The 17983-nt window shown below is 34.8% G+C and overlaps 1 protein-coding gene across 4 annotated transcripts in view; it reads right to left on the bottom strand.

Moving 5' to 3' along the window:
• Nucleotides 1–1821: 1821 nt before the first annotated feature.
• The window catches only part of LOC145984194 (ubiquitin carboxyl-terminal hydrolase MINDY-2-like), a 57335-nt gene continuing 41173 nt past the window's right edge, over nucleotides 1822–17983 (bottom strand). For all 4 annotated transcript variants that reach the window (XM_083117720.1, XM_083117718.1, XM_083117717.1 and 1 more), the window contains 2 exons: nucleotides 12096–12198; nucleotides 1822–2333 (listed from right to left, as the gene is read on the bottom strand). In XM_083117720.1, the coding sequence (XP_082973846.1) occupies nucleotides 2319–2333; nucleotides 12096–12198 (118 nt within the window). In that variant the 3' untranslated portion in view covers nucleotides 1822–2318. The remainder of the gene's footprint in view (nucleotides 2334–12095; nucleotides 12199–17983) is intronic.

Below are 17983 nucleotides of genomic sequence, written 5' to 3'. Positions count from 1 at the left end.
ATCTTAAAATAATATTGAACAATAGTAGTAAAGTCGAAGAAAAACTAACTGAAGCAATATGCATAGCATCTATATATACATGTAATTGTGCCTAAAAGACTAAAATTACTCACATTGTACCCTCAATCTGACAGCATAAGAATTGTGATATTAATATTCTATAACTAAATTAATACTGAAATTTTGACTTTATGTACTCAATGAAAAAACAAGACATCACACACACACATCTCTGGGAGAAGCAAGGTTTAACAAAACAACAGAAATGAAACTATTTCAGATATCTAACAAATTTCACTACTTCAAAAAAATGCTAATAAGACTACTCAATTTGATACTATGTCTGAAATTAAAACACATAAATAAAATCAAATTACAGAATATATTTAGTGCAACACTACTTTTAGTGGGTGGATAGTTACTAATGAAACTCCAATCATCATATTGCAGTACGATACATAAACTAATTTTCATGTGGTGCATCCACATTTCAGATCAATTATCATATAATGAATTTAACTCTACATCCAAAAACAAAATACCATAACATGGAGAAATTCAGCAATATGAAATAGAAAATCCGGTTCTTAATTTCCTATCTGATCATTCCTTCTAAGGAATATAAAACAAACAAACACTGAGATGAAAATGTAGTAAAAACAAGGCTCTACTACTGAAATGTTCAAATTAATTTAGCCTTAAGGTAATTTACTTATTAAAGACACATTTGATTCATAAATTTCCATCTGATTGTAAGCATATGACATACATAATAGCAGCTATACATAAATAAAACTGTTTTTTTAGACAATACAAAGACTGACGTCAACATGTAGTTTTTCTTCTTTACATTCTCATTTCAATTTACAAATATACAAATATAATATATGTATATATATATATATATATATATTTATTTTTAAAAAAAGTGAAATAACAAAAACATATTTTTATTTAATCATACATTTCACTTTCATATTACCTTTATGAAGACCTATTCTCAAAAAGCATCATGATTGTTTTGCTTTCTTATGCTGTTGTGAAGCTACCATTGCAGCATTATTGACCAACACCATTAAAACACCATACTAGTTTCTAAGCCCATCTCAATAGGCATCAATTTCAGACCAGAACAACTTACATATACATAATCCACATTCCTTAAAGGCACACTATTTGACACTGCTTATTATCAAAGTTTCAAGTGTACTAAATTGTAAATTCTTACCCGTAAAGGAAGTAAACTAAAAAACAACCACCACAATGGGAACGGATAGAATCTCAACACCCACCTTTTACTACATTCCTGTCAATGCTATTGCGGCAAACCACTGTGAGTGATTCAAAAATAATTTAAATAAAAAAAGAGCAAAGTGACCTTGAAATCATGTGCAAACCTATCTGCTTATCATTCCTTGAACCCATTCCTGCTTAACAGAAATACAATTGACAGGAAGTTTAAACAAGTGTGAGTCATCATCTTAATTCCTATTGTGTTGTTTGCATTTTTTAAATTGCTTTCCTAGGTAGGTTAAGAATATGACCTTACCAGCACAGGGTGCAACACATTATGCATAAAAGTGTATATTATTAAAAGAACATAATAGTTCCGGAACACAGACTTAAAATATATTAATGCTGTTTACTTTTAGAATTATGCTCATGAAATGCACTTAATAGTATTAAGATGCATTTTAGACAAATACACAACTTCATAAATAAAACAGAAAAAGTATTATCTATGCAGATTATATTATGCTACGTTTTTTGATAAATTTATACTTTCTGAAAATCAGAAACACTACATTACATTGCAGAACCTTCATCTCATCTCTTCACTCCGCTAAATAAAATGAAATTTCAAATCAATCCATATTGAACTATACTCTCATCTACAATTTTTACCTCACTCATATTTCTTTCTTTTCAGATATCTATCAATAACTTACTTGGTTACTCAGAATTTTAGAATACAGAAACAAAACTGAAAATGTGAGAGAAGAGAGAACTAATAGTAAATATAGTTTGAATTGAATATTGTTTTTTCTTGAACTGTTTGCACATACCTACTTCCAAATTTTTAAAACCATTTCAAATAGCTTTCAATTTCCTAACAATTCTAGCTACTTCTTCTCTTTAAGACAATTAACATAATAAACAATAAATATGAATCTCGTGGATGAAAATCCATTTTCCTTTCTTTTTCAAAAATGTTCTTAAAATATTTAAATCTCCTGGGCTGTATAACAATAAAGGCTTCAAAGTCTTGGTTTAAGTAGAATCACAGCATTCACATTATGGCTACTTTCTTCATGATGTCAAACAATTGTACACTGCAAAAAGAAATAGTTGTTAATGCATATTAGTTTTTTCATAAATGAATTTCTCAATTTTTTTCTTTTAAAAATATGGGGTTTATTCAGGTTATGCACAAATGTTTGCTACATTAACTCAGATTGGTTTACAGTAAATTTCATATCAATATTATTGGAGATTTGGTAATTTTGCACACTGTATTTCTACTGCATGATATGCACCTCCAAGGGTTTAGCTGGGACCACAGGTATCCTCCCCAAAAAAAGTAGCAGCTTGAAGAACACCATGCGGAGGTTGCATTTCACACATAATTTCTCAAAAACCAGAGATGATACTTCAGTTGTTTTTCTTTGGGGGGGGGGGGGGAGGGGTCATTTATACATGTGAAGATATGAGACACTAATTTAATGCAATGCGAGTGTTGGGAGTTTGTCAAAAGCTGATGTTATTTTTGTCTTCTTAAGAATTTTAAAGTGCAGGCTTTTCAAATGTATGCAAATGTTTTTAAAACTTTACAGGATGAAAACCATTTATCTCAGAGAGTTGAAGTTTATTTCACTTTGGATGGAATGGTTAAGGCTTTCATGGGAGCTAAAATGTCAGCATTCAGTCTCGATACACTTGTAACTGGAAAAAGAAAAGGGTAACTTACTCCCAAAATCCCTTTTCAGGCAGCCCTTGATCTCCCACATTACTCCAAAGTGAATAGCAAAATTCCAAAATTTAGGTTACTATATCCCTACAATTGTGCTAAGTATAGGTGAAAATTGTAGAAAAATATAATTAATATTGCAATAGCAAAAAAGTAGTGTTGCCATCTATTCATAAGTAGGCTATTGGTTCCAACAATGCCTACCTAAACTGGTTACTTGAATTTACATATTATAAAAGAACTAGTGGAGAACCTCGATTTTACGTTTTTGAGGGGACCAGGCTGCAAAAACTTAAAACAGGAAAATGTAAAATCAAGGAAAATTTTATAACATTTTCTGTGCCGAGACCATCAAGATTGAATGTGTAATGTGAAAAAATGTAAAATCTTGGAACGTAAAATCAGGGTTCCACTGTATTACTTCTTTGGATTTCTTGAAAATGGTCTACAAAAAAAATATAAAAACCTAATTTCCTTGGAAAATGTATTATTTTAAAATATTTTGTCAGCCCCTGTGACCCCTATTTAGTGCATGGTGCCAAAAATGGTTTGTAATAGTAGTACAGACATATCTATGCACAGTATCTGCAACAAAACAATATTTACCTATCTTACTGCTAGACTAGGGCACTTATCAGCAGCCATCATGCTTTCTTTTTACTATTACATAATCAAATTGATTTATTATTTCTTTTTACTATTACATAATCAAATTGATTTATTTTCAAAGAACTACTGTATTATCAACAAAATTTTGCATGGTTGTATGTCCACAAGAGAACTACATTCTATTTTTTTAAAAAAAAATATTCACATCTGTTTATTGCAAGGGCCACAGAGGCTTAATTTTTGTAAAATTTTAATTTTCTTCTTGTAGCAGTAATAAAAACAATTCTGCCTTTTGGGAATGAGATGCCATAATTTCCCTTCCCACAAGATGTACTTTGAGGATAAAAACAAAACCAATCACAACTGTCTATGGCAAATAGTTATCAGTCTACATTTTTTGTGCTGCACATCTGAAAACCACCTGCTTGAAAAACCTCCCATCATAAGAGGCTTAAAGGCAGGATAGGCTCTCATCCACTAAAGGATATGTGATAGTTTATTAAAAAGTAAATACTTATTTGTATGTTATAGCATAAATTTGCCTGTTTTTGACTAATTTCCCCAACTAATTTCCCCTGTTGTAACTTTGTCATACATAGAATATCGAACTCAATATTTTTTACAGGTACCTCTCACAGAGTACTCTTTATGCTGTATAGATCCAATTTTCATTTGGCCCCCCACCAGAGATATTTGGGCTCAAATTTTGAAAAAAAAATAAGGAAAACAAGCATTTTCAAAGAGCTATAACTGAAAGAGGAAACCAGTAACAGAGCTCAAATATTTGCTGCTAAAACTTTGGATGTAATGTTTCCACTAAATATATATACAGGGTGTTCCAAAATGAATATCGGGGTTTCAATGAAGTGTATCTTCTATTACATATACATTACAGAAATGAAACATAACTTTAAAGGAAAGGTAACTCAAACAGTTTTTGTTTCTACTTCGCAGGTGATGTTTCGTAACTCCGCCGCAGCACGGCGCTAGTAGTAAAGATGGAGATGACTCCTGAGCGTAAAGCCTTTGTCTCTTGGAATTCGCAGGGTGTAACTCAGCAATTGGAGCGCAACCTACTTTTCGGCGGGAATATGGATGTGATCCCCCATCGGATAACATCCGAAGATGGTACAACCAATTTAAGAATTGCAATATGCCTGTGCAAAGGGAAGAGCTCCGGAAGACCACGTCTACCAGATGAGCAAGTGGAACAGGTCAGAGCAAGTTTCGGTCGGAGTCCCAGGAAATCTGTAAAGCTGGCGAGTCGAGAACTGTCAATGCCGTCCACCACTGTTTGGAGGGTGTTACGAAAGAGATTGCACATGAGGCCGTACCGTCTACATCTGTTACAGGCCCTAAAGCCTGAAGATAATGTGACCCGTGCCAACTTCTGCGAGAATGTACTGGACATGGAAGATGATTTTCTTACAAGTGTGATCTTTAGTGATGAAGCCTCATTTCATCTTAGTGGACGAGTGAATACGAAAATCCACACCAAACAGTGCAGCACATGAGGGATTCGCCAAAAGTGAACGTCTTTTGTGCTCTATCCAAAGAACAAGTGTATGGACCTTTCTTCTTTGTGGAAAACACTATCACTGGTACTGCATATTTGGACATGCTCCAGCAATGGTTCTACCCTCAACTGGATCGTTAGCAAAAAAGAAACATCATCTGCCCCCACACTTTCATCATGAAGTAAGGAATTGGTTGAATGCTGTTTTTCCCCAACGATGGATCTGTCGTCATTGTGAGGATGCCATGGCTCTTCTGCAATGGCCCCCAAGATCTCCCGACCTCACCCCCTGCGATTTCTTTTTGTGGGGGTATGTAAAGGATAGTGTATAAGTGCCACCGCTACCTGCCGACCTCCCTGAATTGCAACGCGGGATTGATGCAGCTGTGGAGTCTGTTACAACAGACATGCTAGCGTCAGTGTGGGAAGAAATTGCCTACAGACTAGATGTGTGCCGTGTCACAAGGGCATCCCACATTGAACACTTGTAACTTGTGACAAAAAACTGTTTGAGTTACCCTTCCTTTTAAGGTATGTTTCATTTCTGTAATGTATATGTAATAGAATATACACTTAATTAAAACCCCGATATTCATTTTGGAACACGGTGTATATACAGAGGTTGTTCAGCGTATATTTGACCAAACGCGATTCCTCCCCCCCTGCACTCAGAATGAACTCACCCAACCTTGGTCAGGCATGTTTGTCAGTGTAGTGTGTGAGCTGTAAAAGAGTGGTTGTGTTTTCTCACTGAGCCAAAAATCCCACCCAAACTGAGCCGCTTTTTGGGAGGAGTGCGTTGTATAACTTTCCAAGTGTTTGAGTTTTCTCGCTTGGCCGAAAATGCTGCCAAAACAGTTGCTTTTGGGAAGGTTATGTTGTAGCCTTTTATGACGCAAAGTTCAGTGTGTCAATGATCAGGAAGTAGTGTAAGAGCAAGAATTGTGACGTTAGTTTGACTTTATTCAAGAATGTGATCGGCAAGTATAAGGATTGCATGGCCCCAGCGTTCGGTTCTCCAACAAAGGGGACGAGAACACGTCCGTGCACACAAGCCACCACCAGTATGCAGGTGCAAGGTGCAGTTAACAGTTTCCAAAGACATATTTAGATGATTTTCCATCTGTCTTTGGGTCGGTGGATTCTCTTGCATGCCCATTCTGCGAAGTTTCGCAGAATATCGGTTATCGGTATCGGTAAATTTTATATCGGTACTGTATCGGTATCGGCCAAAATTTCTTATCGGCCCATCCCTAATATATATATATATATATATATATATATATATATATATATATATATATATATATATATGAAAGGATTCATACCAAAATTGGATAATAATGGATAAAAGCAAGGAGGGCCAAAAGGGCTAAGTAAAAATCAAATAAGGTAAAAGGAAACACTCACCGGACAGTAGGAAAATTCAAAATTTTCGCTAATTTATAGCATCATCGGTGTGAGAAGAAACACCGTCTTCTGTTTCTTCTCACACCGATGATGCTATAAATTAGCGAAAATTTTGAATTTTCCTACTGTCCGGTGAGTGTTTCCTTTTACCTTATTTGATTTATATATATATATATATATATATATATATGTAGCTCTGATATTGCATTACTTTGCTGCTAAAATAATTTCAAAACTTTGAGTTTTGTTCAAAATCGAATATCAGTTTTGGCCCTAAATTTCAGCCATTTGCATTAGAGATGATAAAAAAAGGGTACAGAACAAAAAAAAAAACGTAGCTTGAAATATACTGAAAACAATGTTCTTTATCCAAGCTTTCTATCATTTTTCTTAACTGAGTTAACATAATTATCACAACTGTCTGCAAAGGCCAAAATTTCCACACACTATGAAACAAAAATGGCCACCATTTTCAAAAGAAAGTTAATTTTTTAAAAACATAATGCTTGTTTTGAACTGTCCTTGCTTAGGGTTACAAACAAAAAAAATATTTTTAAAAAACTGTCAAAACCAATTATAGTATGCATTGACTCACATGTAAATGTACTTTTCTAATAATTTTAAAATCATTTTCCTGCCTCTTTACGCTAATTATGATGATGAGGATAAACAATTATTAGATGGAATTGATGGACATTCACAAAGGAACGAGTTTTTGACACTGAACTGGGTGGAATCGTTCACTTTATTAGTCCTATTCACTAAGAAGGAAGTTAAGAAATCAATAGAGAGCATAAAAATTGAGAAAGAGGATGAAATTAGCAGCTTTGACATGGTCAATTTGTATCCAAGTGTACCCAGAGGGAAAGCAGCCAATTGTCTACAGAGATCGCTATTAGAAAAAGGGGTTCATATATTAATAGCTTGGGAATATGTTAGATGGTTTACACTGGTAACTGGATATAACTTTTTATATGTGAATGATCAGATTTATAGGCAGAAAGAGGGGCTAGCAATGGGCAACCCGGTTTCTGGTATTGTAGCCAGCATCTTCATGCACTATATAGAACAGGCTGCTCTGTTACAAACAGGGGTTGATATCAAATTTTATGGGGGGTACGTCGATGATATACTAATTATTTATTTATTTATTTATTTCAGAAATTGAACGCAACAGGTGTATTACCCATTAATGGCATTCATTATACAATAATTTTGTGATAACATTATTGAAATATTGCAGAGATGAATGTAGTATATAGACAGAAAACATTTAACAAACATACAAGTCTTAGGTTCTATCGTAATTTATGTAATTTTAGTATATTCCTTTTCAAAATTGCGGTCGGGCAAAATAAGTCCACACTGTTTTCACTTTTGATGGTATCATTAAATGTTTTACACATATTCTAAATTGGGGATATTGTCAGAGCGTAGGTTCTGTTACGACGGAGGCTGAAGAGTTGCCTTCTTGGTCGTAATTTGCTTGAGGGGACGTAGAAGTCGAGCTGTGACAGGGCGAAAGGAGCTTCAATGAGATTATTTAAAATTTTTTGGAGGAAAATGAGCTGATGCATGATGCATCTGTTGTTGAGAGTTGTTAGGTTAAAATATCTAAGAAGATTCTCACGGGATTCCATTTGAGGGTATATACCATCTAGTTTGTACTTTAAATGTCTTAAGAATTTACTTTGAATTTGTTCTATTTTGTTTATATCTTGCTGGGTTTGAGGGTGCCACACTATGCTTGCGTATTCAATTCATTATAAAGCATCATTAAGCTTCAGACATTTTTGAACTCTTGGCATGTACGCATTATAAATCCCAGAAATCTGTAAGCCTCGTTTGTTACAAAGTTAACGTGCACATGAAATGTAAGTTTAGAATCAAACAGAACTCCTAGATCTTTGATTGTTTCTACCTGTTTTAATTTTTGTTTATTTATGCAATAGTCATATTTTATTGATGTAGTGTTTTCGAGTATATGACATTTGGTTACATTTTTTTGCTATTTAAGATTAGTTTGTTGCTTTCACACCATTCCACAAGACTGTTTATGTCTGCTTGTAACTCGGTGCAGTCACTGTAACTGCAAATTCTTTTGTATATTTTTAAATCGTCCGCAAAAAGTAGTTTACCCGATTGATTCAGATGTTCGTGAAGATCATTTATGTACATGAGAAAGAATAAGGGACCAAGGTTAGAGCCTTGGGGAACTCCGGATGTAGCTTCAAATTCATCGGAAGTATTTCCCTTAAACGTGACGTACTGTTTGCGGTTTGTTAAGTAGGATTGACACAATTGTAACATCGGATTCGATAGATTGTATGATTTCAGTTTTCTATTAAGATTCTATGGTTTACGGTATCAAAGGTTTCAAAAAATCTGTATATATTACATCTACTTGAGCTCCGCTATCCATCGTGGTTGCGATAAAATGAGTGATTTCTGATAGGTTGGTACAGACAGACTTTTACATAAGAAACCATGTTGATAAGGAGAGATCACTGATCGTATGTGATAAGAAATGTGCTTGTAAAGAATTTGCTCTAACAGCTTGGCAGGTGCTGCAAGGACTGCTATCGGCCTGTAATTCTCTACATCATTTTGCTTATTACTTTTTGGTATCGGGGTAATTTTTGCTAATTTCCAAATATCTGGAAGTGTTGAGGTGGAAAGTACAAGATTGAACAGCGTGTCCAGGGGGTATTTGAGTATCTCACCGCATCCTTTAAATATGTAAGGTGGAATTTTATTGGAACCAATAGATTTTTTCGGTTAAGATTTTTAATGGCATATTCGATTTCTTGAAGACTAATATCTGATAGGCTTAGTTTATCGATTTCACTGTAAGATTGAATATTCAAAGTCTTATTTTTTCCATCATCCTCCTGGTACACAGATTGAAAATATTTAGCAAATGCTGGTGTTACTTCTAGAGTGTCAGAAAGTACTTTACCTTGATATTGAAAAGGTTCTGCTCTTTTTTGTTTTTTCATATTTTTGGCAAAGCTAAGATGAGATTAGGGGTATGAAGTATGTTATACTCTGTGCTTGAAATATAATGAGTATATGCTTTTTGAATCCCTCGTTTAACAATATTCCAAAGTTCTTTAAATTTCTCATAATTATGTTCAGCGTGGGGAGCGTTATTTTTCAATTTTTGCCTATGATATGCTTTTTTCCCCGATATTCTTTATAATTTCCCGTGAGAACCAGCTCGGAAATTTCTTCGATTGAGTTTTTGTTGAAGGTACACATTTGTTAAATATGTCATACACCATTTCATAGAACTTATCAATAGCGGCATTAATATTAGTGTATTTCTTCAGATCATTCCAATTTACAACTCTCCTAAGATTATACATTTTTAAAAAATCTGCATTCCTAAAGTTATAGTTATATTCTGCTTGAATTGAATTTTTCGTGATAGATTTAAATTTAGTCTTGGAAATGTCAATATTTAAAGCTGGATGATGAATGTCTTCTGGTACGAGAGGATTGGATTCCCTTGTGACTGTTATGCTATTAACGTTACTTAAAATCAAATCTAAGGTTCGTTCGTTATCATTTTTTATGTCATTGAAGCTGTTTAGTAGGTGGAGTGACATGAAATGACTCAATTCTACGCAAGCTTCATTTGAGAATAAGAGATTGTGATCCGCCCCCTTTATCTGAGGGAAATTAAAATCCCCTGCAATAATAAGGGAAGACCCCTGCTCAAAGTGATTCTAACGTTTGATAGAAGGAACTGTATACAGATCGATTCGTATTTGGGGGGGGGAAATAGGCTACACAAATATGCATATTTATTTTGGTAATTTTTGCTAACAAGTAATTTATTTATAGGAAAGAAAGGAAGCTTGATAATGTTTTTGAAGAGTTAGGAAAACAAGACCCATGGATTAAATTCACCAGGGAAAACCTTGTAGACGATAGGATTAATTATTTGGATCTTAGTATTACAAAATCGGATAAGGGAATAAAGACAGGTGTGTACCATAAACTGTTAGCTGAGGACATGTACATAAATAAAAAATCAGAACATCCCGGGAAAATAAAAACAAACTTTTTTCTCAATTTCTTCATTACAGCAGGAAGATTATGCAACAAAGAGAATGAAAAAGAAAAGGAAGTAGAATGGATTATGGAGGTGGGAAGAAAGAAAGAATGGGTTCACCAAACATGAATAGGATAGCCGGGAAAGCACAGACATCATCACAAGAGAGACAAACGTAGAGAAAAATGGGAAAGAGGAAGAAAAAAAGTAAGGGGGTGGTTAGTTTTGTTGGGATCCCATACTTCGAAGGGGTATCGCAGAAAATTGAAAAAAAGGTAAGGGAATATGGGATTAAATGTGGGATGAATGCCCCCAAAATTTGGAAAAACATTTTACAGAGTATAAAAAGGGGGATAAAGGGAAAGGAAACCCCGAGGGATTTAAAGGTGTATACAGAACCATGTGGAAAAGAGTATATAGGACATGTAAGATGGGGTGAACATGATAATATTAGATTTTTGGATTGGATTGATTTGGTGTTTTAAGTCCACTTTATGCACAGTAAGGCTAATCCAGACTGGACCTACAGTTTAAAGTGGGATCCAAACCACTATGTGCCTCCACCAGGAATTGAACCCGAGACCTGATGACATTAGAGAAAGGGTCCCCAAAACAGGGCTATCGGAGCATATAATCGGGAGCGGGCATAAAATTATCAAGAGGGAGGGTATCAGAAAAGAAGGGAATAAATTGAAAAAAAAATTGAGAGGCTGCAAATATTTGCATGGGGAGAAATGTAAAACTTAATTGGGATGATGGTAACTTGAAAGAGGCTTTTCAAAAAGTGGGACAAAGCAACGATAAAAGAACCTAACATTGGATTCCATGTTACTCTGGAAGTCGTCAAAGCTGCAGTGCAGAACAGAGTTTGCGCTGGATTGGTGACGTAAATGTGAGAGTAGGAATGGGATAGAGGGGAAATAGCTTTCACCTCTTCTCCGATTGTAGTTGTTTCACCGGTGCCAGTTGTGCAATCGTGCGTGTTTTTAACTCTTTTACGAGTTTCCGTTTCTAAGGGATCTTAATGGATACAGGTGTTTTCAGCTTAATGGGTCTTTTAAATAATGAGTTTTTTTTAAAATTGAAATATGTGAAGGACAGTTTTTAAGTGTTTTTATCCCAACCCTCCACCTAATCCTCATTTTACACTTTACAAGGCAGCATTATGTTTTAGTGCTTAGAAAGAATTGTGAACCTGATGAAGGGGGCAGTTGAACCCTGAAATGTCATTCTTCAACAATTGCATACTCACTTACGTAAGTAGTTCTTTAAACTAATTTTATACTATTTTTAGTATTGTCTATACATTAGTTAGATATAATAATAGAAATAAAACATTGATGCAGTCATGCAAGTAAAACAAGAACAGAAGTCTGACAACTTCAAATTTTCTGTCAGTTTCTATGTATGTGAAAAAAATTGGTTTACCGAATATGCCACAGGCATGCACATCTGTTAACCTAAGTGTCATAAATTTATTTTTAAAAAATCTTCAAGCTGACAAAATATTGCCTGAATCAAAAGCATCTTACATAATTCTTCTTTTTGTTGTCATCTGGAGAAGAAGGTGGATTTGACCGACTTGAACGTTGACTACATGCCTCTTCCTCTTGCAAACGCAGTGCCAGCTGAAGGCTGAAAATGAAGACAACATTTGTTAGCCCTCTCAGTCAAATCACCAATTATTGTTCACATTGTATAGATAAAGAAGCAATAAGTCAGTACACAACACAAACAACCATGAATATATACTGTCTGCAACACGCAGAAATGTTCCTTGAACATTGATTCTCAACACTGATGATTAAAACCACTTATCACAACATCACCTCCTTCAGCAACACAACAAACATTATCAATCGAATGATACCAGATATCCCCATCATCAGAACATACTCAGAATTACCTACATTAATAACAACTTTTTAAGATGAATATAGAAAACTGAAGCAGCCTGCACCAGGGAAACTTTCACCAAGCTACAACACCTAGACAGGCAAATTTCAACTTTGAGATGGAGTCGGGAGAGCAAAGTGAAGAAGGCAGCATCAACCTCCAAACATATATTTTTCCATTATTAAGTTTCATTAATATGTGTACATATTTCTTTTGAGGGTCTCGACTGCACTAGGTTACTGTTTTTGAATCCAAAGGGGGTAGGGGGAAGTGTATGGACTATAGTGAGAGTGGGGCTATCATTTTGCTATCTCTCTCTTTCATTTGTGCCAGTTTCATGGAATCACGTTTATTATTGCCACCAGAGGACAATAAAATTGGTACACAATGAATGGAACCTCTGTGCAACCTTGCAGCCATTCAGGCAGTGTATTTTGAATTCTGACACAGGGAGAGGAAGTAGTTTTCCTCAAGGATCAACCATGATATGCAGGAGAAGGCTGTTTTAAGTTCCAAACTTGCACTCACTATTCACATAATTATATTTAGTTCCTGAACCTTCTCTTCCATGTAACGTTCAGAAGTAATTTAATAGTGAAGCATTGTTCCTTTGGTTATCTTTAAAAGCGAGAGACCCATTTAGTTCATTGAATGAATATCAAACTGGCACATTGAGAAGAGAAAATGTTTTTCTTTCAGAGAGTTTATCCAAAAACCTATATTGATGTAGTCTTATGGTTCTTCCACATTATGTAGATAAACTCACCTCAAATGTGAGTGTCATCTCTACATACATTCGTAAAGCATAACTGCCTCATAGCAATTTAAGTAGACCTCGAAGACCTGAATCTTCCACTGCATGTACCTACAGGTTCGTGTGCATTAAACAAGCCAGTCTAACGTGCATAATATTCTATCACAAATTCCTCACAAAATTACTACATATCCAATATTCACAGAATCTTATAATTGGCTCCCTCATCCAGTTTGATCCCAATATTTTAATTCACAGGCAAGTACCACAACTTCAGTAGAATCGCTACCACAAAAGTTAATAATTTTGGATGTATGATAAATATACTGAAATATTTTCAAATACAAAGAAAAATTCAGAATATGAATGAATGATTTATTTTACTTCGCATTTCTGCCACCTTTGGCTAATTACATAGATGAGAATGAATGGTGATAAGATGAAATGATGAATGGGTCCAGTCTGGCCATGGGTCCAGATGCCAGAGCCTAGCAAGTCTGCAAAATGCAGTCCAGGGTGCACTATGTACAAGGGAGGTTGACATTTGGGTGTCTTGAGAAAGGGTCATCTCTTACACTCCAAAACTTCAGAATAGTTTGCAGCCTTTGAATATGTGGCGATGGAGATTCTCAGCATGACTCATCTCCAAACCACCTGAATTAGAATTATGGCTGCACTTGTCAAGTGTACAATCAGTAACAAAAAACTATATTTAAAAAATTTCTTGATCTTGAATAATTGTGTGCAGCTCATTCTCAGTTGATTCACCATGAAGTTTGAACAGGCTTCTCTGCATTCCCTACGTGCTGCACAGAGAGGCTTGGAGTGAGTGGGTACTATCTACACTGAATTCCCATCCTCATGCCAATATTAGTGAACAGACCTCGGGTTTTAGGTTTTTAACCTATTTTTTTCCTTTACAGGTATGTAAGAAATAATAAGTTACGTCAGAGTTTTGTTAATAAATGCAACGACTGATGAAGTTTTATAGTGCCTTAAGAAACATATTTTGCTTGTTAGAACTAGAACCTATTTTAGGTTTAAGTGTCTAAATCAAGCCTTTTTTAGGTTTTTATATATTTTTAAAGGTTTTACAGGTTTTTTATTGTCACAGAGGCATTTGCTTTGTTTGGTCACGAAAAAACTCAATGACGAACGTGTTTGATGAAATGTAGTCGATTTACCTTTCTCCAAGTCCATTATGATTTTTCAAAGCTCTAAACAAAGCAAAATGTCTGGTGCCACTGTTACCTGTACAATCCAAAGTGGTCCGATATGTGTGGTCTTGCTTACTCTTGCTTCACTTCGGTGCTTTGTAGCATTCACGTCTTGCAAACTAACATTTCAGCATTGAAGTTTGCACTACTAACTATATTTTGTTGAAAGACTATTTTCAGCACATAAGATGATCCTCACAGACAAAATTGCGGAGTTTGACTGTGGATAACATGAAAAAAGATTGTTGCCTAACTATACGTCGAACAGTGGATTTTAGTAGCAAATTTCCAATGGTAAGTTCTGCCATCGCCGTAGGGTTAGGCAACAAACATAATGTTATGCAAGATAGTGCGTATTTCAGGATATAGGTGCCCCATTTTCATTGCCGGTGACTATATGTATTCAGCATTTTTCAAGAAATTTGTACTATTTTAAGTTTTTTAACCTACTTCAGGATTTTTCGAGCCTAACTTAGGATTATTAGGACCTATTTTACGATTTTTAGAACCTATTTTAGGATTTTTAGAGCCTATTTTAAGGTTTTCGAACATATTTTAGGATTTTTAGAATCTCTTTTAAGGTTTTTCAAACCTTTTTTAGGATTTTTAGAACCTATTTTAAGGTTTTTTGAACCTATTTTAGAATTTTTAGAGCCTATTTTAGAATTTTTAGAGCCTATTTTAGGAACCTAAAAGCACACTTTCTAGAACCTAAAAATCTAAAGTCTAGTGATGAGAGAGAAAATATTGTAATATAATGAGTAACAACAGTTAGAACATAGCCAAATTATGTTGTCCCAACTCATAGTAAACCCATACATTCAAAATATTGGTGTTTGTGGTATTCCTTCTTTTTTCATTTATAGCATCATCATCATTATTATTATTTCATTGTTGCACTGCTCCTTCCCTTACAAATTGAGATATATATATATATATATATCAAGTACAAAGCATGAAACAAAACTTGAACTCTGCTAATTTCAAGGCATGATTTGTTTTCTTCCACAATAATTTATCAGTTTGCACTTCTTACCTCCTACCCTGGCAAGTAAGTAAAACTCAATAGACAAATGTATTTTTAGTGCAAATATGCATTATTTGTTGGGAAGTATATTAAATGTGATGGAACCCTCAGAAAATATCCCCCCCCACCACACCCAACTCATATTCTGCACTCATTACTATATGTTGATATTAGCAACCTACATACAAAAATTAATGTTACTGAAATCAATTTTACACATGTTATAAAACCTGACACTCCAATTTTGTGGTACATAGGCTTTGACTTTCCTCTTTTCAGGAGATAATTATGCAAACTTACATACCTCACACAAATTCAAAGAATTTAACCTGGCTGGTAACACGAGAACACTTGTTCAAATCACGTTGGCAGGAAAGCTACAATTCCCAAGTACCTTATAATTTGGTTGATTGATTGATTGATTTAGTTTATTTTACTTCGCGTTTTGTGCCTCTTGGCTAATTTGCAAAGATGGGGATGAGTGATGAAATGATGAAATTGATGAATGGACATTCACAAACAACCAAGCCCGACTGGGATTCGAACCCGGGACCCTTGGCATCGCAGCGCGATGTGCTAACCACTCAGCCACAGGGTCGGGCTTTATAATTTGGCACACAGGAGATGTACTATGTAGAAATATAAGTGATAAATGCAGGCTTGACCAGGTCTTGAACCCTGCTCTCTGGCAAACTGGGCAATTTCTATACCAATTGAGCTACCATGTCAGACACCCAGGTTTGGGTCCAGTTGAGCCTGCATTATTTGCTGAAATTTCTATGTAATATCAAAGTGTCATCAAAGCCAAAATGGGTCTGTACATTTTAATCTTTAGTGGACACACTTGGAAAGCCTCTGCAGATGGGACCTTTTCAAGTGCACACTTTTCAAACTTACTGCTAAGTGCAAAAAAAAAAAAAAAATCTTAGCTGGAGAACTAATTGTCACAGAGATGAAATTCATTTTGTAGCAGATGTAAAATGTATACATTGTGCATCCCAACAATAAGTGCTAAAGGAAGAAAGAAAAGAAGAAAATTAATTTTTTTAAATAAAACTTGCATATGGCATGCCCCCACAACAGACTGAAGTGAATTTTAAAAATGTAGTATGTAGTAATTGTACATTCCTATAACTATGCAAAGTTTTGTTGAAAACAGGCTGATACTTCTTGTGCAAAAAAAAATGACAATGTATAAGAGCAGCAGTGTTGCCAGTTTATGGAGACAACTTCCAAAATTTCAATAGTTACAATGGATATATTGTTTTGTAATTCAATTATGTAATACCTTTAGAGGTATACTAATGAACCAAAAAGACAGAACTGATGTTGCATAGTTTTCAAGATATGGTGCATTAATTGCTGCCACATGTTTTGGGCAAATTTTATCTTTGTCCATGCACCTTCCCCCCCCCCCCTGACCCTTAATTGTTACACGTTGCTTAAAGTGCTTCTTTTTAGTCATTACTACATGTATTTTTTTTTTAAAGCAGTAGTTTAGGAGTTAATAGCCATTTTTATAAATCTATCTCATAATATTACGAGAGGTAGCATAGGACTTTTTCAATCTCTGCTTGTTAACATGGATGTATTGTTTTGTAATTTGAGTATGTCCATGTGTATACTAATGAACAAAACAAACAGAACTGAAGTATCATGTGTAGTTTTGATCGAAACCAGCCATCTGGAATGCCATAATTTGGGTGGTTTCATTCAAAATCAGCCGTCCACTAAAGGTTAAATGCAGCAGCTTAATGTGTCATGTATAAGACTCAAGATCCAAAGATATTATTCAAGAATAATTTTATATTTTTTTGTTATTTGACTTAGTTGGTGAATTGTTGAGATAGATAGAGCAACAAAACCATGAAATTCCCATACCTTGCCCAGGATTTAAACTATGCTTATTGTTATTGATTTGGTTTATTTTACTTCACTTTTCTGCGACTTTTTGGCTAACTGCAAAGATGAGGATGAATGATGATATGATGAGGTTGATGAGGGACACTCACAAAGAACACCCATACCCAGACTGGTATTCGAACCTGGGACCCCCGGCATAATAGCACGCTATGCTAACCACTCTGCCACAGTTAGACTATGCACTTCTGGCATGTAGCATGCATGCTATACCACACACTCCACCACAGAGGCCGGCAATGTGAAAACAAATTTAATGCATTGTACAACTGTAAACGAACTAATTTCCAGGTGAAAATCATAATCTGGAATGAAACACTTCAAAACCACAAGTGACTAATTCGCATGCACTCAAATACACCACGCTTCTGAACATTTCATTATTCATTTAACCTGATTAGAATGAACATCAAGTATTCATAAATATGAGCATATAATCACAAAATATTTTATATGTTCAATACATGGTACAATGTCAAATAATTAAACAAACTGAACTTATAAATCAGCACATATTTCATGCATTGCATTACCAAAAAGTTTAAAACTTAAAATCAGATATTCTTTCAGACTTCTAAGTTTGAACAACACCCATTGTCTTCACAA

The sequence above is a fragment of the Lepisma saccharinum genome, chromosome 2, assembly GCF_977018435.1.
Source record: "Lepisma saccharinum chromosome 2, izLepSacc3.1, whole genome shotgun sequence".
Lineage (NCBI taxonomy): Eukaryota > Metazoa > Arthropoda > Insecta > Zygentoma > Lepismatidae > Lepisma > Lepisma saccharinum.
The sequence above is the reverse complement of the archived record's forward strand: the minus strand, read 5'-3'. Positions and strand labels throughout refer to the sequence as shown.